The 27113-nt window shown below is 43.2% G+C and overlaps 1 protein-coding gene and 1 long non-coding RNA gene across 2 annotated transcripts in view; one reads left to right on the top strand and one right to left on the bottom strand.

Annotated features, from left to right (window-relative positions):
* The window catches only part of SPAG16 (sperm associated antigen 16), an 844823-nt gene that overhangs the window by 62953 nt on the left and 754757 nt on the right, over positions 1 to 27113 (top strand). Inside the window, 1 exon segment of the mRNA XM_030579560.1 lies at positions 11055 to 11194. Coding sequence (XP_030435420.1) covers positions 11055 to 11194 — 140 coding nt within the window.
* Positions 8411 to 22693, bottom strand: LOC115659435. The gene is made up of 3 exons (XR_004002550.1): positions 22680 to 22693; positions 12676 to 12684; positions 8411 to 8478 (listed from the first exon to the last, which is right to left on the bottom strand). It is a non-coding gene; the product is annotated as an uncharacterized LOC115659435 (long non-coding RNA).

The following is a 27113-nucleotide window of genomic DNA, read 5'->3' as shown; positions in this document are numbered from 1 at the left end:
ATGCATCTGTAAGGGCAGTGGGCCAAGTCTGGTACTTAAGATTACTCCGAATGGCCATCAGCTGGTCATTTAGGAAATCGAGAATTCCTAAACATACTAGATTCCACTGCAATGCCTTTTCAGCCTCAGTTATATTTAATACCATCTTTTTTTGGTGTAGTATTATAATACAACTGTTATTTAACTATTTTCAGGTACTGTCAAAAGGCATTTTTATTAATAGCATACATTATTAGTCACTGGAATGGTTTTAATACGGGTAAAATTTCTAGTAGCAGAACAAACTCTTTGGGTACTTGTTATTTAAAATCCAATTAGAGAGAGATATATATGCTGAAGGATTTATCCAAAACACAGGGCGCAGCCTGTAGAATAAACCCCAAAATCCAATTAATACCACATTCCCAAACATTGGTCCCACAAATGTCCTTCCACCAGTATATAATTTTTTGTTTCTTCACCAGGGTCAGTTCTTAATGTCCTTTCTAGTCAGGAATTCCTGGACTTTGGCAATTTTAGTGGAGCGAGTGTTCCTTCTTCTTTCCCAAAACAGTCATGGTGCAGCATCCTTGTACTTTTTTCCTACTGTCCAGAAGGCACAGTGGAGCTAGAAGGTGAAATAGGCTAATCATCAGTAGGAGAATTCTTCCGCTGTGGAGGGGTCTTTTTGCAGTGAGAATCTTGGGTCCAAGCAGTCAGTCTTTGGCACTTCACAGTGGTGTTGGTAGGTAGCAGGACTTAATAAGGGCCTTTCCAGCATGGAGCCAAGGCAGTCTTTTGTCGGTGGACCTTTACATCAATCCCGTCTCCTGGTTCCAAGGAGTGGCAGGGCTGCTAGGGTCTTTGGGTAGCCCTTCTTTACCTGTGAGAAAAGAAACTTAACACATTTTATTAGTGCCTGGCAATGTTTTGCAAATTTCATAGCTGCGTGGGCAAATTCAAGCCCTCCTTTTCCTAGTTGTTAGCCAAGTCTTAACTGTGAGCAGTGTCCTTGAATGGAGTCAGTGTCTTATTTATAGCCTGAGCTTGCTAGCTAATTTTTTTTTTCTGTTAACTTATTCTGTGCTTTGTTCTTTTTCCTTTCTTGTTTTTTTTTAACCTGCAAAGGAAACTTCCACTTTTTACTTATACACCTTTTTCCCAACAATGAAGACATAAACATTGTTATTATACAGTAATTAGTCTTATTATTTAATATATGCCACACACACCCTTTTACTAAAATAACCTTATTACAGAGCTTTGGAGCAACAAGCCAGGACAAGCACACCCACTTTGAGGAGTTAACTCAATACAACCTTTAGTCCAATAGCCTTCCACCATCCCCAGCCCTCTGGCTAGAAATCTGAGGTAGCCAGAAAGATCCCATGTACAATATGGGGAGTGGGTTAACTTTTCATGTCTTTGCTTTCAAAGACTGTTGGTATGCAAATTTTAACAACAATTTTTGCAATTAACAGTTTGGCCAATGAAATTTTTTTTCTTGAGGAAATGCATTAGACTTTAGTATATTACAGTTCTCCTGATTTATCAAACACTTTGTATTCCAAGTTGAACAAAACAATATCTGCATTTTAATTTAACCTTTTTGTTTGATTTTAAACTAGACTATTTTATAAAAAGATTCAACACAAAAATTCCGGCCACAAGACAAACACCACAAGACAGAACATAGAACACAAAACATAATTTTCCGTTGTGCCAGTAAATGCATGGTAATGTTTGAATGCTGTTCAGCTGGCATCAGTTTTCTTTTGATTATCTGAAAGACAAAAAACAGAGAGGTCTACCCACCCTTTCTGGGCAGACAATCATCACTTGAAATATACAATACTCTTGTTGGCTTCAGGCAAAACAGAGGAATTACCCCATAGTTTCTTGTATTTGTTTCATAGGCAGCCCAGGTTTTTAATTACATAACACTGTATACATTTTTCAGCTAATTCAACTAAATTGTTTATAGCCAAACCAAATGATTGCAATCCAATAACTTCTTTGCCTGAATTTATTTACAAACATTTCACAGACACCAAAAACTTTTTTTCTTTAGCATTTTTACAAAGTTTACTGCTATTTTCTCCAGCAACTACAGAGTTAACTTCTCACTCTCTCTTAAATCACTTGCTTGTCTCCCAACAGCCACTTTTATCAACTTAAATCACCATTCCAAGTAAGTCCTGGGTATTTGAAATCTTCATGCTTACACTTACTGACTTCATTCTTCCACTACACCCTTAAAGTTTTCCAACCTGCTTTCCAATCTCTCTCTCTCTCTCGGTTGCCCTGCCTGCCTGGGCCCGATCCTGCTTTTCTTGCTGAAACCGTCCCTTCCATGGGCACCAACTTGTTCCACTACCAGTTTAGCTAGGAGGGTGGGCTTCTTATTTAGCCCCCACCCCTCCTGGTCTCTTCCCTTAAACATTCTTACTCACAAGACTACCCGAGTTCTCCTTCATGAGGCTTGCCACCTGGACAAAAACACATGGCCCATTGGGCAAAGGCCATTTACTTAACATATAATTTAAAGGACTATTCTTAGAGGGTTTACCCAGAGACTCATTCATCTGTTTGACACTTAAACAGAAAAGAGAATTACACAGAGAGCAGAGGGAATTACAGTCTAAGCCAGACTTTCCCACTTCTATACACTGAACGCTACAGGGGACGGGACAGAAGGATCTCAATTCAACCTTAGAGCTTTCTCGCACACATGGCTTCCACTCCGAGGAATTACGAACGAGAGGTTCAGTTCCGCCCACACTTCTAACACAACAAATGAACAGAGCAGGAAAACAACAGTAACCGGTTAAACAGAACAGAACCAGAACCAGATAGCGTTTTCTTATCCTATTAGGACTCACTTTTACTCATGCAGTTTTCAACATATAACACCAACAGTACCAAGCAAAGCAAACACAAAATAACAAGGGTAAAACAAATAGATGGTGTAAATTCTGCAGAGCTCCCCCCTTCTAATTGCTCACCAAACTGTGACAAATTTCTGTTACCAATCTATCCCTCGTGTCAGGTGATCAGGCTGACACTACAGGATCGTTGGGGGAAGATAAGAAAACACACCATATAACTGTATTTTAAAGCTCCATTAATAAAATAATAAAACAACAACGGAGAGTGGTGGGAATGCTCCCTCATCCCTCAGGAAAACATTAATGCCCCCAAGCCCCTTTCATACCCACACACGTACGTCCAGACTGGCCACTTCTGTGTATAAATGTTCAGAGAAGGGGGGAGAGGTGGACAGGAGATTATCCTGTATACAGCTTGTCCAGAATTTCTAACATGCTTCCGCTCTTTGAGGGCTGTTCTCTTGCACCTGGAATCTTCTGCAGCGTGCTCTTTTAGAGATTCCAATCCAGGTCAGCTGCCGCGGCTTTTTTAGTGTCACCAAGCCACAGTGGCTCCGGGGTCACAAAGGCACACTGTTGGATCTTACTGGACAGTTAAGCTTTGCAAATGTAATCTTAGTTCTGTAACTTGTATTGCCTTTGGTTCGCCTCTGTCTATATTTTTTCCTTCACAGCCAGCTGGGGCCGAAAGCAGTTTTTCTTTGTACTTAGCATAGTCTGCTTTGATTCTGGACCTTGAACGCAGAGCAAATCCCCCCTTCCATTCCTGGGCCAAGATGATTTTTAAATTAACCCGTTCCTTTCCTCAATAGACAAATTTGCTCACCCTGTGTCAGGGCTTTTTGGTGATTAAACGCTCCTCTTAGGTATATGATTTTATCTAGATTGAAGTACCTTCTAGTGGGCATTGTTTAGATGGATTTTCACACGTGTAAATATTCCATTTCTTTAAATACCTGCAGGTTGTTGAACCATAATGTACGTACATGTAATATGCTGGGTACCCTATGGGGTGAGGTGGAATGTTTAGACTGCCCCCCCCACCCATTTTCCACTTACACACACAGGGAGGGTGCCCTGTCCGCGCTAGCGGCTCATAAACTAAGGATTTTTCCCTACAGGGTACTCACACAGGAGAGGCTAACGAGGATGGCCACGACCCTCCTACACCTCCCTTCAGCAAAGAGCGTCGGCTAGTCTCTCGGAGACGGCGCCGCTTACTCTGATTGCATCCAGTGAGATGATCAGACTGTCAGTAGCCCACACGGAAGGAAAGGGGAAGGGAAAGTTGGGTACACACACACTCCTAGACCCAGGCAGCTTCCTCACCGGACGATGCCAGGCCAAGTCAGCCCACCATGGGTCGGACCTCCTAAAGATCCACTAGTTACCGGGCTTGCGTTAGAGTAGTCCTGGTCACGAGCTTTTGCTTCACAGGGTACTCTGGGCGTCTTCCGGTAACAGTCACTCACACTGGCCCCCAGTACCATTCTGCATCTGATCTTGCTTTTTAGCTACAACAGGGAGAGAGTGCACTAGGACACAGGGTCTCCCTTTTCTAGACAGGTCCCTCCTTGTCCCTGCACTATCCCTAACCTGCTTTTGGATCCTTGCACTCTGCCAGACAGAGGGAGGAACTGGAGCTACAGTGGGGTATTTTTACAAGAGCTCTCCATACAAACAGCTTCAGAAGCTACCCATTGCTGACAAAACAGGAGTAATTGGAGGATCGTGTTATAATTAAGTGATACTTCGGTGGCCACCTTTCTGGTCCTCTAGTTTGATATTGAGGCCAGTCTACTATACAGAACTTTTTAGTTTGCTTTTAGTTAGTGGATCTGATCCAAGCACTTCCCAATTCGCTAGAATGCATTCTAAGGGTGTACACCGTGCCCTGCCTGTACTCTGTCCCTGCCCCATATCCTAGGGTGACACTGGGCGTCCCAGGTCATAACAGGCAGAAAATCCAGACCACTGGACTGTTCCTACCTTATCCAAGGGACCGGTTCCTCACCGTCGCCCTCACTGCTTCTTCCACTACTCGAGCGCGTTGCACCGTTGTGCCCTCTGGGGTCAGTCGAACTGCGTCTCCGCCGAGGCCCCCGGTGAAGTCACCGGTGCGCGCTGGGCGTCGGTCGTCACCACAATCCATCGACCACCAGAAGGGATCCAGGCAAGGCTAATTTTAGCCTCAATGCCCCACGTTGGGCGCCAAGAACTGTTGCCGGCAGATTAACTGCCTGAGGCCAAGCAACAGCGGGGGGGTCCGTCGCCTGGGTGTGCCGCGCCAATAAACACACCAGGGTGGAGAAGCAAACCAAGTTTATTGAGAGCTCAAAGCGGTGCAGGGAGATTGACTTAGATCAAGCACACCTAAAACAAGCAGTCTGTTCCTTTATATCCATGAGAACTTTTCTCACTGACTAGCAACTCCCCCGTTTCTCCTCCCTCCTCCTCCTTCCTCCCCCTGTAGCAATTACGTAAGCGCAGGTGCATTAAGTAATCTTGGCCGCGGCAGCTCGTTAGTAAGTTTTCCTTCTGCAAGTTATCTTGTCCTTCTGCTAAAGGTGCACAGGCCTCATTATTTTCTGCTTTAGACCATTAGAACTGTTGCAATTGATAACGGCTGTTACAACCTGGCCTTTTAGGTCTGATTAAAGTTCAAACAGGGAGGGACTCTTGTCTGCTGAGGCCTAAAACAGGAAGGCTCCATACTCTTTGTGGCCTTCCACCCTCCCGAGTTACGTAGGGGTATGCTTAGTGACACCAACAGGAGCAAAGCCCAGGGCACAACCAGACGACCATTTGGAGTGCACCACAAGGCATCCTTAGGATGTGGAGAACACCCATTACATTTTTAACCATCCTTCTCCTCCTCAGATGCTGACTCTTGCAATAGTGCCAGGTTATGAGGGGATGCAGCTGGAGAAAGAGGCTGCAGCATACAAAGACAAAAATTTCAGAGGGAGCTAGAGACCCAGAAAGGGCTGCTTGCCCGGCAGCAGCGTCTGTTAGGACATTTTCGCGCATAACATTATTACAGGGCTTTTGATGGGCAGGGCATTTAACAACAATAATTGCAGATTAAAGCTAAAGGGCAAATAAAAGGGCATTAACATAAGGGTTATGACCAATGGGTGCTTTTTTCAGAGGTAAGAAATTCTTTATATTTTCAGAGCTGCCCATAATTATGCACCACCCCGAAGGCATATTTGGAATCCATATAGATGGAAACAGACTTGCCCTTAGCTATGTAGCAGGCCCTGGTAAGGGCGACCAGTTTCGCCACCTGGGCAGAGCTGGCCCTTGGAAGACAGTAGGCTTCCATCGGGCCGTGGGGGCATTTAAAAGAAGCATCCCGTATTTAGTGAGCCTGAGAAGGGCTTATAATCAGGGAGGCCCAGTGCTAATGCTTGGGCCAGAACATGCTTAACCTGAGGGAAAGTTTTATTGGCCTTTGATGTTCAAGGGATGGGGTCTGTGACCTTGTTTAAGGTCAAGTTTTGCAATTACAACATTTAAACATTTGAATAAAATTAATTTGCTTAAAATATTTTTTTTTTACAAATAGTCTTGTTGATTGCAGGCAAAACTGAGGAATTACTTAAATTACTTCCCATATTTTCCTGTATTTGTTTTATAGGCAGATTAAGTTTTAATGGTTTTTATTTTTTGTCTTTGAACACATGTTGATTTAAAATGGAAAACACAATTTATTTTGGCTTTTTTTTGGCAACCTGACCATTGATTACACAGAGCCACCTTAAGGCTTAGTGTGGGGTACTTACTACAGTTTTTATTTGCTATTTGTTACCAAAACAGATTCAAAATTTTTTACCATTCTTCTGGCCTTGACTGCCCTGTTGCAGCCACAACTTTGGATTTTTTTTTGTTTAGTTTTGTGTTTTGTTTTTACAACCCAAAACAACACCAATTATTATGAAACAAAAATTTTACATACCAAAAGTGCTGATTATTTACAGACATTTTAAAGAAACCAAGATTTTATTTTTATAACACCTATACCTTTTAACATATGTACCTAGTTTTACTACTTAATTTTTTTTAATAACTACAGAGTTAACTTTTAACTTCTTTTTTTTTTTAACTTCCTTAAACCACAGTTTGTTTGGGCCCGATTTTTTTTCTTGCTGCATTTATTTCTTTTCATGGGCACAGGCATTGTTTTATTATCAATTTAACAAGGAGGGTGGGCTTTTTGACTAAACCCCCCTTTTATTTATTTATGCACACCTATTTACATACACACATTACATTTAGATGCATTTTATTTAATAATTAACATTTTCTTTATGTCTGGACTTAATACAATTTTCCCTTGAGGCGGTAACAATGCCTTAGCATTGGTGCATTATAAGAAAGAATAATAACGGCTACAAACAACAAATAAAATAGGGAGAACAACAACATAAACAACACAATAAAATTTCTTCCTCGGTATAGTTTGAGAGGAGGGATTTTTAACTATACTTTTGGGAAGTGGTTTTGCTGGGTTTAGGCAAATTTCAGTTAGCTGGGCAGATCCAATGTGCCCAACCTGGTCAGCATGATCGGCTCACGATGCCCACAGGGAGGGAGAGACCTTAACCAGCAGTTCCTGTTGCAACAAGGAAGGACTGGGGTTAGTTTTTTTCTTTAGAGTGTTCTTTTGAAACTTTTAGGGCCACATTGTGAGTGGATCAAGCGCATTTAGATACATACCAACTGGGTACAACAGATTGTACAATTTAATTTACACCGCAGAGCCTTTCCCAATAGGTTGACGAGAGAACACGGACTAAAGACAAACGCATGATGGTTAAAACGGTAAGGGGCGGGGAATGGGAGCATTTCCCACACCTACAGCCGTAATTACATCTGAAGAAAGGGGAACAGAAGGAAACTTTTATACCTTAAGGGTAGAATGAGATACTTCAGCATTTATCGAGCAGGGGTTAACAATACCAATTTATTTAATCATGAGACCGTAGAGCCAGTTTGGTTACTGACAGGAATGGGGCGATGACGTTATTAACCTTGTTATTAGTCTTCTGGTTTTCCTAACAATTAAGTGGTGGTGAAGGTGGAGCAGGGAAAAACTGACAAGTAAAGATATGAGGTTTTATTTGGGACTCCTTCAGGACGACGAGAAACCCCAAGGGGGGACGCATGGGACAATTTTTTATAAGATGGCTTTTCTGCTTACAGTATGCACAGCCCTTTTTACGAGAGCATTTAGTTTTTCTGTGCTCTTCTGGGAAAGGGGCTTGCTTTGACACTTCCTTTGCACGAGAGGGGTTTCGGGGGGTAGGGACAGATTGCTTTGGCGCCCCTTCTGGACGAGGACCTCGTCTAGGGGGCCGTACGGGGCAAGCGGGGCAATCCTGGATGAGGTGACCCTTTCACTTACAATAGGCGCAACATTTTCTTGGGCACGCCTCTTTTCAATGGCCCTTTTGCCCACATGTAAAGCAAGCATTTGATTTAGGCTGAGGGTTTAACCCCTGTGGAGGCAGGGCCTTCGCTGTTTCCAGTTTTTGCTTTTGCCCCCTCCTTTTGTTAGGGTCCTGCACAGTTTGAATCTGCAGTGCCATAAGCTTGGATTCTGCCTCTTTTTTTTTCTTTTCCAATTGTTTATGGAAATGCTGCGCTGCAGCTAAAATACCTTCTAAATCTTTGCCTGCCTGGCAAACAATACTTAATTTTTCCTGCACCTCTTTTAATTGGGTTTTTACTTTTTTTTGAGTGTTTTTAAGTTCCCTAACGTCTTGGGATTCCTGATGTTGTTTTTTTATTTTATTATGCCATTTAAAATATGCATCAAGCTTCTTCCTGACACACGGCGTTGGCAAGAAGTGCACCCCTTAGATGCACAATCTTTTCAAGGTCGAAACTTCCCTTTGGGGAAACTGCAGATGTAGATTTTTTCTGGTATACCAATTCCAATTTTGTAAATATTTACACGTTGACGGACCACGATGTATATACATATATGCAGCAGGTGTGCCTTTTGGTGGGACCGTAATTTCTTCAGATTGTTCAGCCCTCATACTCGCCTCAGCCCGCTTTTACTCAAGCCACACACACAAGGGGTCGCTCATAGGATTACCACGATTTTAACACCCAGGGCCTTTTTCCTGCCCTGGGCAGGGGCAAAGTGGTAGTGTTTGTATTTCTGTGGACCAGAACCACAGCCAGAGACCTACAGGGAAAGAGATTAGGGGAGGGGCGGGTCTCTCTAGGGCTTTGACCCTAGCTGGGGAACCCATAGTTTCCGTACGCCTGTTGCCAGCCCAGAGCACCAGCCTTCAAGCCAACGATGCCTCTGAAGCTATAGACCCAGCAGTACGGTTTCCTGGGGCTTCCCTTCTCTCCGAGAAAGGAAGGGAGTTTATGGCTCCGAGGGGCAAAGAGAGGAACCCTGCGGTCCTATAGAGGACAGTGCTTGAGGAGCGGTCACAGGGTTATGGGTCGTGGAAGGGGAGGAAAAAGAGATGGGGAAACATGCACACACCTTAGCTGGGTAGCCACTTACCAAGGCCTGCCAGCTGGGGAACTTCCCAGTTTCTTCAAGCTCAGCTGTGGGGCTTGCTGTTGAGACACTCCCAGTTACGAGCTTTTGCTTTGCAGGAGGCTTGGGGCGTTTTTCCACAGCTGTTACTTACACTGGCCGCTTGGCCGTTACACACAGGCACATTTTTGACATAGTTGTCAAGGCAGAAATACCTGGAGACTGGAAAACCCTGAGTCCCCGCCAACCTGGAGGAATGGGGACCCCCGATCAACTCCCAGGGCACGGTAGCCCAAGAGCAGATCAGGATTTTGCGGACCAAAGGAGCACGGGGGCAGCCGGCAACACCTTATATGAGGACCTCAATACCCAAACCCCTGGACTGGAAAACCTTTAGGAAAGAGCCTTAGGACTGGAAACCCTTAGAAAACCTGGCGGAAACCCTTAAAACCATTCTTATAACCTGGAAAGCATAGCCTGGAAAGCAAAAAAACCCTTAAAACTCTTTTTATTTTTTTTCCTGAGCGTCAGGCCTGTCTGAGATTTAAAGTTGGATTTCAGCTTGTGACTTACCCCAAGCCGGAGCCTACGGGCCAGTCCTCCATCAAACCCCAACAGAGATTTCAAAAGGTCTCTTACCTCTCAGGCGGGCCCAGGGTTTGGGAGGAGACTGTCTGCGGTCCTCTGGTTCAGGGAGTCATCTGTGGAATCACGGACGAGCCCCCAAATTGTTGTGGAAAATCGACCACACCGTTGATTTTAGATTAGACAGCCCAAGGCTTTTTTATTGATTACAAGTGTGCACACAGGGAGAAACAGCGGTTTTTTACGCAGAGGGTCAGCTGTTTTACATATTACAAATTTTACCAAGCTTATAAAGGTTAAAACCGCAAAACGTAGCATGCTGGTTATACATGTTATTTGCCTTATTTGGAATATAATGTTGATGATAAGCAAGCTGACCAATTAATTTTTTATTTATGGCTTTTTTTGTTATCGTCTTTGCCAGTTAAGTTTGCGGTTTAACTGTTTTAGCACCTTTTTTGTAGTCTTGACAGCAGGCTTAGCTGTTGTAACTTAACAGATATTCTGGTTCCCCTTTATCCAATTCTAGTTCCCCTTTTTGGGGCCCTGACCACATCTTTGCCTCAGCATGCCCTTTGTACACAAAAACAAGTTTAGCAAAAGTTAAAACTTTTGCTTTTAGCTAAAGGCTTTTGGGCCTACTTTTACTCTATTCTCAGCAAAAAGCCTGGGGTCTTGGGTAAGGTAGGGTCAAGGGGGGGAGGGTTTCCTATCACTAGTTACCAAAACCCTGCAGCTTTTCTTTGACTAATACAATGTTGTTTTTCATATTTTCAATACCAGAATCTTCAGCGCACTGCAATTCTGCAGCATTGTAATATAAGTTAAGTGGATTCACATACTTCAGAACTTGTATTAAAGGGGCTGAACTGAGTGGAAGAGTAGTATGCATAATTTTGGAGTTATTGATATGTGCAACCTTGATTACTTGGATGTCACTTTATTTCAAAGACATATTTTGCATTAATTTCAGCTTCCAATTCTGTTTAGTTTTTCACACTGAGATTATTGCTAGGTGAATTAGTTTTTTTTTTTCCAGAAGAACAAGTGAAATAAGTTCTCAGAGAATGAAATAGTTTTTTATTTTATAGCAGGTCATAGGTGCGAAAGGGAGGATGGAAGACAGAAAGCTGTTCAAGAAAGCAGGGAACAAAAATATCTGTATGCTGGTGTTGCTCCAAATGATCCTGCCAAAGATCCAACAAAGCAAAAGGGCAAGAAGTATTCAAAGGTATGAAACGCTCATTGAATCTAAACTAATCTTCTGTGTCTTATTAAAATAGCAGGAAAAATAGTGAATCAATGTAACTGAGAGCAGAATGTGGCTCTATATTCTCACATGTTCAGATAATGTGTGTAGGGTAAACATCTAACTATTAAAGAGCTCCTGAGTTTGTATCTTTCTAGCTTGATTATCTGGACAGAATAGTTCAGATAATTGAATGGAGTTGTAAGAATATCCAGGAGTAGTGAGGCTGGGTTGGAAGTCCTGCCTCAGGAGCCCAGCCACTGGGTGGGTGACAGTGAGTGAGTGCACTAGGATAGGGAGCACACAGAAGCTACGCTAGAAACTGTACTGCAGTTCAAAGCTCTAAGCAGAAGTTCTGACTGCAGTCTTACTTCTGTGTATCACATGCTCTTGGTAGGAATCCTGGCCCATACCGTAGGGCTTATAAACTTTGCAAGAGTTTTAGCTCTGTTCATTTTGTACCTTCAGAGGTCAGAAACACCAGAGTTGTTGTTCCAGGTGTCAGCCTACAGAGAGGTCACAGGACTGGGTGGGGAATGGAAAAATCTGATTGCTAGTTTCTGGTGAGCTAAAACATCCAAGCTGGTGTCCAACAAGATATGCAGTTACCCCTATTTGCATGCTGTGGTCTCATTCTTGCAAATAATTTTAAAACAAAATTTTGTTGCTTATTTTGCTGTGTTTGTCTAAGAGGATTTCTTCAGATTTTTCTTGTTTTGCTTAGATTATTGTGCTGGGTTTTCTCATTTTAGTCTCTTGATTTTAGTGTGTTTTAATTTCACTTGATTTTATGTGGAATGTTTTGTCCCTGCTTTAATATAAACTGAAATACTATGGTCATCACCAGTCTGAGACTGAGTCATAGCTGAGGGACCATACAATGATTTATTTTCCCCAAATTAAAGTAAAAATTCTAATAGCTAAAACTATGTAAGGCTCTAAAATTGCTACGCAGTCTACTCTTGCTTGGCTGGAAGCAATTGTTGGAGGCTTTTTTGGGAGAGAGAAGCTTTTGACTACCTGAATGTAGCTGGAAACTCCAGCCCCAGTCTTGTCCCTCTCTGTCTCTGCAGATTTCTGATTAAGCTTGCATAGCAGTGCTTTCCTTGCATGGTTCCATCTCTTATTCTGAAAAGACATTGCTTCTGTGGTTGTCATCAGCAAGGTCCCTCTCCTCTGACTAGTGCTGAGTTCTAGTTATCTGCTCCTTCCCTCCTCTTTCTACCTCTTCCTCTGGGTAACAGCCCAGTTCTATTGCTGTATTCCATCCTTTTCCTCACTGTATACCTGAGGCAGGTCAGTTCTGGCCTGTCTCCTTTCCTATTGTCATCTGAATACTGCTGTGCCTTCTGCCACACTCAGCCCATCCCCAGTCTCCTTTGATGAACCTTTCCAGTGGTCAGGAAATGTAACCTTTGACTTACCCAGAAAGCACTTGTATTTATCTCTGGCTACTGAGCAACTGTATTTTTCTCAGCCTGGCAGGTCAGAGATATGTGAACTCCACAGAGAACTGGGGTAAGAAATCCTGGCCCTACTTAAGAGAAAGGGAGTTTTACTATTGACTTCAGTGGGGCCAACATTTCACCCTTGGAAATTATAAGCTCTCTTCTCCTAATGCATTTATAAGTGCTAATGGACTGGATCTGGCAGGCTTTTATTCTGCAATGGATTTTATAAGCCCCAGGTGAGTCCTATCCAGGTCCCCTGAAGTCTTTTTTGGCTCATGGAGTCAGTTCAGAAAACTAGAGAATAAGTCCAAAAATAGCCTACTAAATATTCTAGGAATAGTCAAGTCTACTACTTGTTGAAGTGACAAAATAAACCAAATCTGGCATTTTAGACATTTTTTTCCCAAGAGTGAAAAATCTCTGATTTAAAAAAATATCTCATCTTATGAATATATTGTTCCAAAACATTTCCTTTGGTGGAAAAGCTGGTGATATCAGAGAGCTATTTATACCAGACTACTGTCTCTCCATAATAACTTATGTCCTGTAATTCTCCTCCCCCATATCTACTGAAGTACAATTCTACTTTGAGAAGTGATTCTGAAAATTATACTTTTGCTAGACTTCCTAGGTGCCTGCTCTAGTGGGAAAGATTAGACTATGATTGACTGCTTTATCTCTGTTAGATCTCCACTATAATGATGACGGGGTCAGACCCGTGGAGGTTGCATTGTTTGCAGCAGAAAAGCCTGGTAAAACATGCCATATCTTAAACAGATTGGTCCCTCACTTAGTCATGGTCTGTTGGTGACATTGCAATTTATGCTGAAGATAGTGTCACAGATAATGTAATGGGCCTGATTCTTATTCACACTAAGACCCCTTTAAGTGATCTGGTGGTATAAAGGGAATTTAAGTGGAGGTAAGTTAAAGTTATACTCACTGTAAAGCCCCTTTACACTACTCTGGACCTGTAAAGGGGTCTTAGTGTAAATACAAAACAGGCTTCGTGAATTCAGGAGAGGAGTAAGCAGCAGAGACCAATAAAATTTAATCATCCTGTCCTTTATAATGAAATGAGGAAGAGACATAAAAGAAACCATGTGAAATATGAATAGAATTGACTGTAAAAATAATGCTTTCCATAGCTTTTCAGGAGGGTTCTGAGTGTTTAAATCTTAGCAGAAGTCAGAGACAGTGAACTGTTCATCTACTCTTGGTAAGAGATCTTATTCTTCAAAGGGTAGCCACCCGGATTACATTATTACCATGAAAAAAAAAAACCCAAACACTTGGGAAGTGTCTTTGATACATGGCAAAAATTAGAAAATATTTGTATTAAATTTACTGTTCAAACATGAATGAGCTCTAACAATTAGTGTTTTTAAATGTTTTGAGAACACTGTGGTTCAGCCATCTTCTAAATAGTGATCTGTTGGTTTAATTTGCTCAGCATCAACTAGCTACAAATATGGCCAGTAGCTGAGTTATCAGGTTTTCTCCAAGGACAATCAAACACTTCAGTATCCCAAAGTCTTATGAGAGCTGACGTTTAATTTAAGACCCAACGTGTCTTTGTTATAAAACCTACAATAACAGCAAAAAAGCAGCAAAGGATTTCTGTGCAGGGAATGGATATTCCTGGTTCCCAAAGCTTTGTTTCAAGACTTAATTAGGTCATAAAATAACAGGTGAGAAAACAATAATATCAAAATCTCTACTCTGTAATTTTCCTATGTCAATTGCATCAATACCTCATAGGTTAAACATTTGAATCTAATACTCCATAAGACATTTACTTTAATGAAAAAACTCTTACAGCTCAGACAACCTTTGATAATATGATTGTCTGTATGTGTTTGGAGTAGATTTTTATTGATTTTCTTTTTCTTTTTCTTTTTTTTCTTATTAATTTATGTAAGATTTTAGATAGAGTGCACTTCATAGTTGAAGATTTTTTGGTGTGTGTGTCTTTTCTAATTAGCAGAGCAGTTTCCGCTTGTCATGTGTCATATGTAGTCTGGCAGTAATTTATTGTAAGATGTGTCCATTGAGCCCACACATGCGTTCTCTCTCCCTCATGGTCTGCTCCGAGGCTATTTAGCACTGTGCAGATGATCCAGCCTCCTCAGTTCCTTCTCAACCATCTTTGGCCTGGAGGGCAATCAGTCGTCCCTTCCTTTTCTGTGTCATTAATATAAGTAGTAGTTGTTCTTGTTTCTTTTGTTCCCCTTAATAGTTATTATTTCCTTTTTATGCTGTTGAGATTAAAGAAAAAAAAGAAAAGTAAAAGAAAAAACTTTAGTTTACATTTCCTGCCCTGTGTGTGGGGGATTGCCCCTCTCCCCAGGCATTTAGAAGACTAAGTTTTTTCAGTCAAAAAAATATAAAGAGGTAAAGAAGAGGAGGAGGAAAGAAGACCTTTCTTCTGCATTCCTCACTGCTAGAGAATATTAGCCCCCTGCCCTGCTGCATGCCTAGCTCCAAGAGGTGTGTCTCCTGCAAGGAGTTGATTCCTGTAATGGTCAGACACTTTCCTTGTGTTTGGTGCCTGGGAGAGTCCCACAGAAGTGTTCCCCTGCCACAGCTAAAACTACAGTCTCGCAGGAACTGGGAGCTGAAGTTAAAACTCCTCCTTTTGGAGCAGACACTTCAGTCTCCAGGGGACTCCAGTGCTGACCCCGGAGCCTTTAACAGGGGTAACATTGTGGAAAAAATAGCAGATTCTCCATGTAAAGGCTCGTAAAAAGGACTTTGAATAATTGGCCAGCCTGAGGTGTTGCCCAGTGCTGCCACCTTGGTTCCAATGGCGCCGGCAGCTCTGAAGCACAGTACCCAGAAGGGGACCTCCGCTATGAGCTCTACCACATTGCCTGGAGAAGCCAGATGCTCAGCCTCTAAGACAACCATACCACCACCTAAGGAGAAAGACAATTACTATACTGTCTCTAAAACAGTGCCACACAGAGAGAACTTCTGGGACCAGGTGCTACAAAACTCCCATTTAGAGAGTGCTCTGCACTTTCTCAATCATCGGTACCAACAAAGTACCACCGGTCTGCCAAGTGCTAAGATACAGGATATGGACCTGAGGCTGAAAAGGATCCTAGCGGGAAAGAATCCGTTGATTGTCCTTCATGTGCGAACAAATGATATGGCTAGATTCTCGCTGGAATGTATCAAGGGAGACTATGCCAGACTGGGGAAGACGCTTAAGGAAATCGAGGCTCAGGTGATCTTCAGTGGGATTCTGCCGGTTCCTAGAGAAGGGCGACAAAGGTGTGACAAAATTATGGCGATCAACAGATGGCTCAGGCAGTGGTGCTATAAGGAGGGCTTTGGGATGTACGGCCATTGAGAAGCATTTATGGACAGAAGACTATTTCCCTCCTTACTCAGGTGAAGTCCATCCTGAGAGAACAGACTTCTAGGATGGAGGCTCGCTCAACTGATTAAGAGAGCTTTAAACTAGGAATTTGGGGGAGATGGTTGTGAGATGTCCAGGAGATCTCCATGCCGGAATTTAACCTTGAGAGGGAAGAAAATAAAGTAAGAGGGGATATAGCTGTGGACAGAAGAATTGACATAAGGAGGAAGGGTAGTGTAGATAGCAGACTAACAGGTGATGCTGGTGGTAGAATGTCTGTGCCTAACAGGGTAAAGAATGTCAGTGAAGCCAAAACGGCAAAAATTAAGGTGTCTGTACACTAATGCGAGGAGCCTAGGTAACAAAATGGAGGAACTAGAGCTACTGGTGCAGGAAGTGAAACCGGATATTATAGGGATAACAGAAACATGGTGGAATAGTAATCATGACTGGAGTACAGGTATTGAAGGCTATGTGCTGTTTAGGAAAGACAGAAATAAAGGCAAAGATGGTGGAGTAGCATTGTACATCAATGATGAGGTTAACTGTAAAGAAATATGAAGTGATGGAATGGACAAGACAGAGTCTGTCTGGGCAAAAATCACACTGGGAAAGAAAGCTACTAGAGCCTCCCCTGAGATAGTGCTTGGGGTGTGCTACAGACCGCCGGGATCTGATTTGGATATGGATAGAGACCTCTTTAATGTTTTTAATGAAGTAAACACTAATGGGAAATGTGTGATCATGGGAGACTTTAACTTCTCAGATATAGACTGGAGGACAAGTGCTAGCAAGAATAATAGGGCCCAGATTTTTCTGGATGCGATAGCAGATGGATTTCTTCACCAAGTAGTTGAAGAACCAACAAGAGGGGATGCAATTTTAGATTTGGTTTTGGAGAGTAGTGAGGACCTCATAGAAGAAATGGTTGTAGGGGACAACCTTGGTTCAAGTGATCATGAGCTAATTCAGTTCAAACTAGATGGAAGGATAAACAAAAATAGATCTGGGACTAGGGTTTTTGACTTCTCAAGGGCTAACTTTAAAGAATTAATGAAATTAGTTAGGGAAGTGGATTGGACTGAAGAACTTGTGGATCTAAATGCGGAGGAGGCCTGGAATTACTTTAAGTCGCAGCTGCAGAAACTATCAGAAGCCTGCATCCCAAGAAAGGGGAGAAAAAACCATAGGCAGGAGTTGTAGACCAAGCTGGATGAGCAAGCATCTCAGAGAGGTGATTAAGAAAAAGCAGAAAGCCTACAAGGAGTGGAAGAAGGGTGGGATTAGCAAGGAAAGCTACCTTAGTGAGGTCAGAACATGTAGGGATAAAGTGAGAAAGGCTAAAAGCCATGTAGAGTTGGACCTTGCAAAGGAAATTAAAACCAATAGTAAAAGGTTCTATAGCCATATAAATAAGAAGAGAACAAAGAAAGAAGAAGTGGGACCGCTAAACACTGAGAATGGAATGGAGGTTAAGGATAACCTAGTCATGACCCAATATCTAAATAAGTACTTTGCCTCGGTCTTTAATAAGGCTAATGAGGAGCTTAGGGACAATGGAAGGATGACAAACGGGAATGAGGATATGGAGGTGGATATTACTACATCTGAGGTAGAAGCCAAACTTGAACAGCTTAATGGGACAAAATTGGAGGGCCCAGATAATCTTCTTCATCCAAGAATATTAAAGGAATTGGCACATGAAATTGCAAGTCCATTAGCAAGAATTTTTAATGAATCTGTAAACTCAGGGGTTGTACCGTACGATTGGAGAATTGCTAACATAGTTCCTGTCTTTAAGAAAGGGAAAAAAAGTGATCTGAGTAACTATAGGCCTGTTAGTTTGACATATGTAGTATGTAAGGTCTTGGAAAAAATTTTGAAGGAGAAAGTAGTTAAGGACGTTGAGGTCAATGGTAATTGGGACAAGTTACAACATGGTTTTACTAAAGGTAGATCGTGTCAAACCAACCTGATCTCCTTCTTTGAGAAGGTGACAGATTATTTAGACAAAGGAAATGCAGTAGATCTAATTTACCTCGATTTCAGTAAGGCATTTGACATGGTTCCACATGGGGAATTATTAGTGAAATTGGAAAAGATGGGGATCAATATGAAAATTGAAAGGTGGACAAGGAACTGGTAAAGGGAAGATTCCAATGGGTCGTACTGAAGGGTGAACTTTCAGGCTGGAAGGAGATTACTAGTGGAGTTCCTCAAGGATCAGTTTTGGGACCAATCTTATTTAACCTTTTTAGTACTGACATTGGCACAAAAAGCTGGAATGTGCTAATAAAGTTTGCGGATGACACAAAGCTGGGGGGTATTGCTAACACAGAGAAGGACCAGGATATCATACAGGAAGATCTGGATGACCTTGTAAACTGGAGTAATAGTAATAGGATGAAATTTAATAGTGAAAAGTGCAAGGTCATGCACTTAAGGTTTAATAATAAGAATTTTAGATATACATTGGGGACACATCAGTTGGAAGCAACAGAGGAGGAGAAGGACCTTGGAGTATTAGTTGATCACAGGATGACTATGAGCCGCCAATGTGATATGGCCGTTAAAAAAGCGAATGCAGTTTTAGGATGCATCAGGTGAGGTATTTCCAGCAAAGATAAGGAGATGTTAGTACCATTATATAAGGCACTGGTGAGACCTCATCTGGAATACTGTGTGCAGTTCTGGTCTCCCATGTTTAAGAAGGATGAATTCAAACTGGAACAGGTTCAGAGACGGGCTACTAGGATGATCTGAGGAATGGAAAACCTTCCTTATGAAAGGAAACTCAAAGAGCTTGGCTTGTTTAGTCTAGCCAAAAGAAGGCTGAGGGGGGATATGCTTGCTCTTTATAAATATATCAGAGGGATTAATATTAGGGAGGGAGAGGAATTATTTAAGCTTAGTACCAATGCAGACACAAGAACAAATGGGTATAAACTGGACACTAGGAAGTTTAGACTTGAAATTAGACGAAGGTTTCTAACCATTAGAGGAGTGAAGTTCTGGAACAGCCTTCCAAGGGGAGTAGTGGGGGAAAAAGACATATCTGGCTTTAAGGCTAAGCTTGATAAGTTTATGGAAGGGATGGTGTTATGGGATAGCTTCATTTTGGCAATTGATCTTTGATTATCAGCATTTAAGTATGCCCAGTGATCAGTGATGGGATGTTGGATGGGATGGGATCTGAGTTACTGCAGAGAATTCTTTCCTGGGTGCTGGCTGGTGAGTCTTGCCCACATGCTCAGGGTTTAGCTGATTGCCATATTTGGGGTCGGGAAGGAATTTTCCTCCGGGGCAGATTGGCAGGGGCCCTGGAGGTTTTTCGCCTTCCTCTGCAGCGTGGGGCATGGGTCACTTGCTGGTGGATTCTCTGCAGCTTGAGGTCTTCAAACCACAATTTGAAGACTTCAGTAACTCGGACATAGGTTAGGGGTTTGTTATAGAATTGGATAGGTAGGGTTCTGTGGCCTGCTTTGTGAAGGAGGTCAGTCTAGATGATCATATTAGTCCCTTCTGACCGTAAAGTCTATGAGTAACACTCCTCTGCGGTACCAAGTGAGCCCACGGTACCGCATGAGCTCCAGTACCCTGGAGACTTGATAGATGGGAAAGAACCACAATTCCCATTATGGGGGCCCAGTACCAACCACATCCTGGCACCTGGAATCGCTCGTGGCTCCAGGCCATGTACCACCAATACCCCAGTCAGCACCACCCTTACCCAGTGACGAGTCTGACAGGGACAGGACGTCATTTCCCTGACCACTCATTGTGGTCCACTGTTAAAAATCAAGGGTCCTGATCATGGTACGGGCCTCCTGAGGTAACCCCACCACCCATGCTGGATCTTAGCGAGAGGGTGGTCGATGAGCTGCAGGTTCCCCTACTGGAGGTGGCAGTTACACATCAGAAGTTGGTGGATATTCTGCATACCTCCTCCTCACCAAGAATTGCCTTCCCAATTAATGAGGCGATTCTAGATCCTACCAAAGTCATCTGGCAGATTACCAGCCTTCATCGCACCACCAGCAAGAGAGCCAAAAAAAAAATAGTACATCCGTTCCAAAGAGTGAGATTCCTGTTTCAACATCTGCAACCCAGCTCCATCATAGTGGATGAGGTTAATGCATGAAGGCAAGCAACATCATGTCAAGTCGACCCCATACAATCGGGCTTGGCAGGATGGCATATTTGTCGGTGACATTACAGTTTAGAGTCGCAAATTACCAACCTGTCATGGCCAAATATCATTTTATTGATTATGGGAAACTCCATGTGTTTCTGGAACATTTACCGGAGACACAAAAGGAGCAGTTTCAGGCCATTCTCAGAGAGGGTCAGTTAGTATCCAGACAGGTGCTAGAGACAACTCTGGATGTAGCTAATACAGTGGCCAGCCTGGTCTCTGTGATAGCAGTAATGTGGTGGGCTTCTTGGCTACACCTTTCTGGGTTTGCCCAAAGAGCTGCAGAAGACATCCAGTTTGAAGGGTCCAAATTCTTCACGGAGAAGACAGATTTTTCTCTCCATACCCTGAAGGATTCCCGGGCCACATTATGTTCCCTGGAAATCTACACTGAGGGACAGAAGAGAAGATATAGCTCTCTATTACAGCATAGGTCACAGCCTCCTCAATACTCACCATCTCATGCTGTTACGAGCCACAGCGTAAGAGAACCAGGGCTCAAAATGGAAGCAATCCACTCCTTAATCCACAACCTCTGACCACCTCTTCTAAGCACTTGTGATTGTTTGGTTGAGGGTCCGAACAATTATACCTTGCAACATCAGCTGCCATCTGCACACTGTCATGCCCCTTCAGAAGTCGGCTCTTTTGCAGCATTGGGAGAATATCACTTCTGACAGATGGGTCCTGGAGATTATTTTGAAGGGTTATGCCATTCAATTCATGTCCCTCCCCCATTCCAACCCTCCTTCCCTGTGCCCCTTCAGGGACCCTTCTCACGAGAACCTATTTCACCAGGAAATATATCACTGGTTATGCCTAGGGCCATAGAAGCAGTCCCAGTGCATCTCAGGAGCAAAGGGTTTTACTCTCATTACTTCCTGATCTCCAAGGTGAAGGGAGGTTGGAGGCCTATTCTAGATCTAAGGGTATTAAACAAATACGCAAAGGTGCAGACATTCAAGATGATCACACTAGCAGCCATTATTCCAACTCTAGAGCAGGGAGATTGATTTCCAGCCCTCGACCTACAAGATATCTACTTCCGAATCTCGATGGACCCATCATATCAGAGATTCCTGCGGTTTGGGCAGGACCATTATCAGTACAGAATGCTCCACTCAGGGTATTCTGGAAGGTTCTCTCCATTGTAGTGGCACACTAACCGCATTTCAGCGACTGGAGTTTGAGTGCCAGCCTTAATGCAGTCCAACCGAGAGCGTTCCTCCCGTTATGCAGACTCACTGCCCTGGGACGGATGCCTCCCAAATAGGGTGGGGAGCTCACCTATGTAACCACAAGGTTCAGGGCAAGTTGCCTTCCACAGGAGTTACCCTCCATATCACTCTTTTGGAGCCAAGGGCTGTCAGGAACACCTGTGCACACTTTCTGCCTTTCCTCAGAGCATCCACAAAGGTTATGATGGACAATATGGCCTGTATGATTTAAATAAATCACCAAGAGGGTGCCAGATCTCCCTCCCTCTGCACGGAAGCATTCAAATTTTCGAAATGGTGCATCATCACAATGTGCTCATTTCAGCTGTCTATCTACCAGGGATACAGAATGTGACAGCCAATCGTCTCAGTCAGAATTTTTCTCATGACCACGAATGGGAACTGAAGTCAGAGGTGCTTCACTCTTTGGGGAACCTGACTAACATATCTCTTTGCTGGTCACTGGAACAAGAAATCTCCTCGTTATTGCTCCAGGGCTGGCCTTGGGAAACTTTTACTGGGAGATGCCCTCACCCTCCTAAGGGATGAGGACCTCTTGCATGCCTTTTCCCAGTTTCCTCTTCTATCCAAGGTCCTGTTGAAATTCAGCAAGACAAAGCAAGAGTTATTCTGGTTGCCCCTCCTGGTCACGACAAGTCTAGTTCCCTTACCTGACACAGATGACAATATGTCCTCCAGTTCCTCTTCAGCCCATTCCTTACTTGCTCTCTCAAAACAATGGGCTGATCCCTCACCCCTACCTGTGGGTCCTCCACCTTCAGGCTTGTCTCCTTCATAGTTCCAAGGCTTAGAGGCAGAATGCTCTGATGAGCTGAAAGACATGTTGCTATACAGCCAAAAGTTGATTAGTTGATGTACTTACCTAAAAGATGGAAATGATTCCAAGTTTGTAGTCATTCTAAACACATAGACCCAACCTCATCTTCCCTCCCTCTGATTTTACACTACATTTTAGACCTCAAGAGGTCCAAAACTCTCACTCAGCTCCCTTAGGGTACATCATGTGGAGAAAACGGCTTTCCCACCACCAGGTAGACAGATACTCTGTTTTTTGCTCACCTGCTGATCATAGATTCCTTGAGGGCATTGGGAATCTCTTTCCGCATGTTAGACCACCTGTTCCAGCCTGGGATCTAACCTACTTCTCAGGGCTTTGACTGGACCTCCATCTGAGTCTATAGCAACTTGCCCTCTCACATCTGTCCATAATGACAACCATTTCTAATTGCCATCAGCTCAGCTAGCTGCATAGAAGAAATAGCATCCTGATGGCACACCCACCATGTACAGTTTTTTTTTAAAGACAAAGTAACTCTGGAGGCTGCATCTCAAGCTTCTCTCTAAAGTTGCTTCCGCTTTCCATATGAATCAACAGATCCATCTTCCTGGTTTTTTCCCCAACCACATTGTGATATGGGGGAGGAAATTCTCCATAAGCTAGATGTTAGAAGAGCTCTAGCATTCTACTTGGGCAGGACTAAGGACTTCAGGAAGTCCCCTAAACTTGTCCTTTCACTCGTGAAAAGATCCAAACTCTGTGCAATATTGGCTCAAACACTATCCAAAGGGATCTTTGGTTGCATTAATCACTGTTATTAAGGGTGCAGCCTTCTGCCTCTCTCCAGAGTCCATACACACTTCACAAAGTCAATTTCTACTTAGGGATATATTTAAGGAATGTGACCGATCTTGGAAATCTGCAGAGCAGCAACTTGGGCCTCTGCCCACGCTTTCGCAGAACATTATCGATCACTGGAATTCGACCTCCGATGCCATCTTCGACTCCATAGTAATTTCTGTAGTAACAAAATCGACTCCGAAGTCCCAGCCTTCAGTGAGGGGCAGTGCTCAAGAGTCACTAGAGTGGAGCAGATGCTATGTTTCAGTTCCAGGAAGATGTGGAAAATGGGTCTTCTGTTTGGCTCTTATAATTTTGATTCTTGTAAAGCTAAAATGGCATCAGCTCTGACACTGTGATCTCACAATGTCCTTCCACTTCACCTGAGATCTCACCACTTCAGACAGTGATATTTCAGATAACATTTAATAAAATGTAACATTTAATAAAAAGGATACCATCTTTGTGCAGTGAGAAAAATGGGCATATGTCATTAAGCTCTCACAGTGCCCCCTAACCCAACCCAAGACTAGGAAGGAAGCCCATAAACAAGGAATATGAAGAATGTTAAGATGTTATATGTGGACTTTATAGTAACCTCCTATCTGCTTCTTGGGACTCAGTGAAGTTTGATAGATTTTGCAATCTGTTTATTTTGGACCATTGTCTATAACCTAGTGGACGTGTGAGGAATCATCATTGTTCTTTGCCTATCAAGATTTTGCTGATTTTAGGATGTGTCATTATGTTTTCTCATATGTACTTTCTACTATGACCCTCCCCATTATTGGTCTACTGCATGGGGTTTTAATGATGCTTCTTTGGACTACCAGTGTTTTGGTGACAAGATATCTGGCACTAAATTCTACAGGTAGCAATTCAGTTATGATGACTGAGCATCTAGGAGCTAAAATATATTTTAACCAAAATATGTAAGCATAAGAGTGTTTTAAACTACTTCTACTGTCCTTATTTGATAGAGGTATGTATCTGAAAGCTTTATCGCAGTCAGATGCGCAATCCCTATTTTGCCATATTTGAAATGCAAGGACAGGTTGTGATATTAACTGTACTGACTTGGGACTCTGCCAGACTTTTCAGCTTAGACACATTTTTAGAAAAGGTCAGGAAATGTCTCTCTTAGTTTGTCCACCTTTTGCCCTCCTTAGTGTTTGCAGGACAGTCACAACCTGTTTTGCTGGAGATCTATACATGTAGTGATCTACAGCTCTAACAAAGTTAAGTTAAGCATCCTCAGTCAAAGCATGTCCAGGAGTCTAGTCTGGGAGTAGGTTCTGTGCCATGCAGGATGGATACAGCCAAGATCTGTCAGTCAAAAGGGTCCTCTTAAAGACCTACACACTATTAATGAACCTCATTGTCCTGCATCCGTGGACTATGACACCCTCCCCCGCCCACACCTTTGGTACATGACAGTAGTGATTTGCAACTTAAAACCTCACCACACTTTTTTTGTCTTTAAAGGAAATCTTATTAGCTCATTAGGGTTAAGATGAGCAGCTTTACTCATCCACTCTCTGCCACAGCAAGAACACTTCTGTCGCAAAATGGATAAAGGTGGATAAAAGGTGCCATTGGTGCCTCTCCATTAAACCAGGGGAGGCTCCTTGTACAGGGAAAAATCAGGAATCCTTTCCTGTGGGTGAGCCATATGGAAAGGCTGTCCTTTGCTTTGGCAGCTATGGAACTCTAGTTCATTCACTGTGAACCCTAAAGATACACAGTGACTTAGGCAAAGGCCTATGATTTGGTAGCGTATTGTTTAAGAAATAATATATGCTAATGTCATGAGAGGCCCTATTGGAATGCACATATGAGAGTGGCAGAGCTCGAATTGCATAACTATAGTTAATTTCAGAATTGCCTAACTTTTTTGAGCACTTATATGTGCTGTCTTAATGATTTGTTATTTAATTAAAGTGGCTAATGCCTTTTAAAAAATCCCTAGGAAACCATTTGTATCATTCATATTATTATTGGGCTTTGTGTTGGAGTGTGGATCCCACACAGGCCCTGAAAGGGTTAATGAGGGCCTGAGAGGCCAATTACGTTATCTAGTGGGCACGGGGGAGAGTGCCAACCTTAATTAGAGAGGAAGCCCTGCGGTGGAGGAACTGAAATAGTGATTATAACTGAAGAAAGTTCCGAATGGAAAAGGGAGCTACAGGTAGAAAGTAAAGAACTCTGCAGTCACTGTCTGGGATTAGCTTGTGAGGAGAGAACCCATGGAGAAATTAGTCCTGGAATCCTCTCAAAAAGTTGGGAAGGGGGAGTGTGGGCAAGAGTGCTGGGAGTCTGTCAAGAGGCCAAGAGAGAGATAAAGCAGCCACTGGGTATGAAGCAGGCTCCAGTGGCAAGCCTTGATAAAAGGGCTGGATTTGAAATTGCTAGGTGAGAGCTCTGGGAGGGTGCTCAGTGAAGGAATAGAGTAGCAGAGGTGGAGAGGGGGGCAGAATTGGTTTAAGTTTGTATACCTTTAGTGTAGGATTTTTATTAGAGGATTCAGAGGACGGCTTGAAGGGTATGCCTACACTGCAGCTAGGAGTGAGCCTCCCAGGCTGAATAGACAGACTTGCTCTAGCTTCACGCAGGCGAGCATGCTAAAATATAGCGGTGTGGACATTGTGGCTCTGGTGGAGACTCAGGCTAGTCACCTGAGTTCAGACCAACAGGGCTCGGTGAACTTGAGATCCTGAGCTGCCCACACTACTGTTTTTAGCTCAAGCAGAACTAGTGCAAATCTGTCTATTTGGGCTGGGAGGCTTGGTCCCAGTTACAGAGTAGCCTGCCTGAGAGTCCTTGTCCCTGGGAAGGGGACGAAGGCACTGAGAAAAGGGTGTGAGGACCATGGGTCCCAGAGATGGGGCCGAAGACCATTTCTAAGGACATTGCCATTTTATGTTGGACTTTGTTACCCCAGAAGGTGTGGACTAGATTCATAGACTTAAGGTCAGAAGGGACCATTATGGTCATCTAGTCTGACCTCCTGCACAACGCAGGCCACAGAATCTCACCCACCCACTCCTGGAACAAACCCCTAACCTATGTCTGAGTTATTGAAGTCCTCAAATCTTGGTTTAAAGACCTCAAGGTGGGAATGAATATGAAAGTTGTAAGGTGGATAAGGAACTGGTTAAAGGGGAGACTCCAGAGGGTCGTATTGAAAGGTGAATTGTCAGGCTGGAAGGAGGTCACTAGTGGAGTCCCTCAAGGATCGGTTTTGGGACCGATCTTATTTAACCTTTTTATTACTGACCTTGGCACAAAGAGCGGGAATGTGCTAATAAAGTTTGCGGATGACACGAAGCTGGGGGGTATTGCTAACACGGAGAAGGACAGGGATACTATTCAGGAAGATCTGAACCACCTTGTAAACTGGAGTAATAGAAATAGGATGAAATACAATAGTGAAAAGTGCAAGGTTATGCACTTAGGAATTAATGATAAGAATTTGGATATACGTTGGGGGCGCATCAGTTAGAAGCGACGGAGGAGGAGAAGGACCTTGGGGTACTGGTTGATAGCAGGATGACTATGAGTCGCCAATGTGATACGGCTGTTAAAAAAGCAAATGCGATTTTGGGATGCATCAGGCGGGGTATTTCCTGCAAGGATAAGGAGGTGTTAGTACCGTTATACAAGGCGTTGGTGAGACCACATCTGGAATACTGTGTGCAGTTCTGGTGTCCCATGTTCAAGAAGGATGAATTCAAACTGGAACAGGTTCAGAGACGGGCTACAAGGATGATCCGAGGAATGGAAAACACTGCCTTATGAAAGGAGACTCAAAGAGCTTGGCTTGTTTAGCCTGGCCAAAGAAGGCTGCGGGGGGATATGCTTGCTCTATATAAATATATCAGGGGGGTTAACATTAGGGAGGGAGAGGAATTATTTAAGTTTAGTACTAATGTAGGCACGAGGACGAATGGGTATAAACTGGATATTAGGAAGTTTAGACTTGAAATTAGACGAAGGTTTCTAACCATTAGAGGAGTGAAGTTCTGGAACAGC

Source organism: Gopherus evgoodei, chromosome 11, assembly GCF_007399415.2.
Source record: "Gopherus evgoodei ecotype Sinaloan lineage chromosome 11, rGopEvg1_v1.p, whole genome shotgun sequence".
In the NCBI taxonomy this organism is placed as follows: domain Eukaryota; kingdom Metazoa; phylum Chordata; order Testudines; family Testudinidae; genus Gopherus; species Gopherus evgoodei.
Note: the sequence above shows the minus strand (reverse complement) of the source record. Positions and strands in the feature narration are given on the sequence as shown.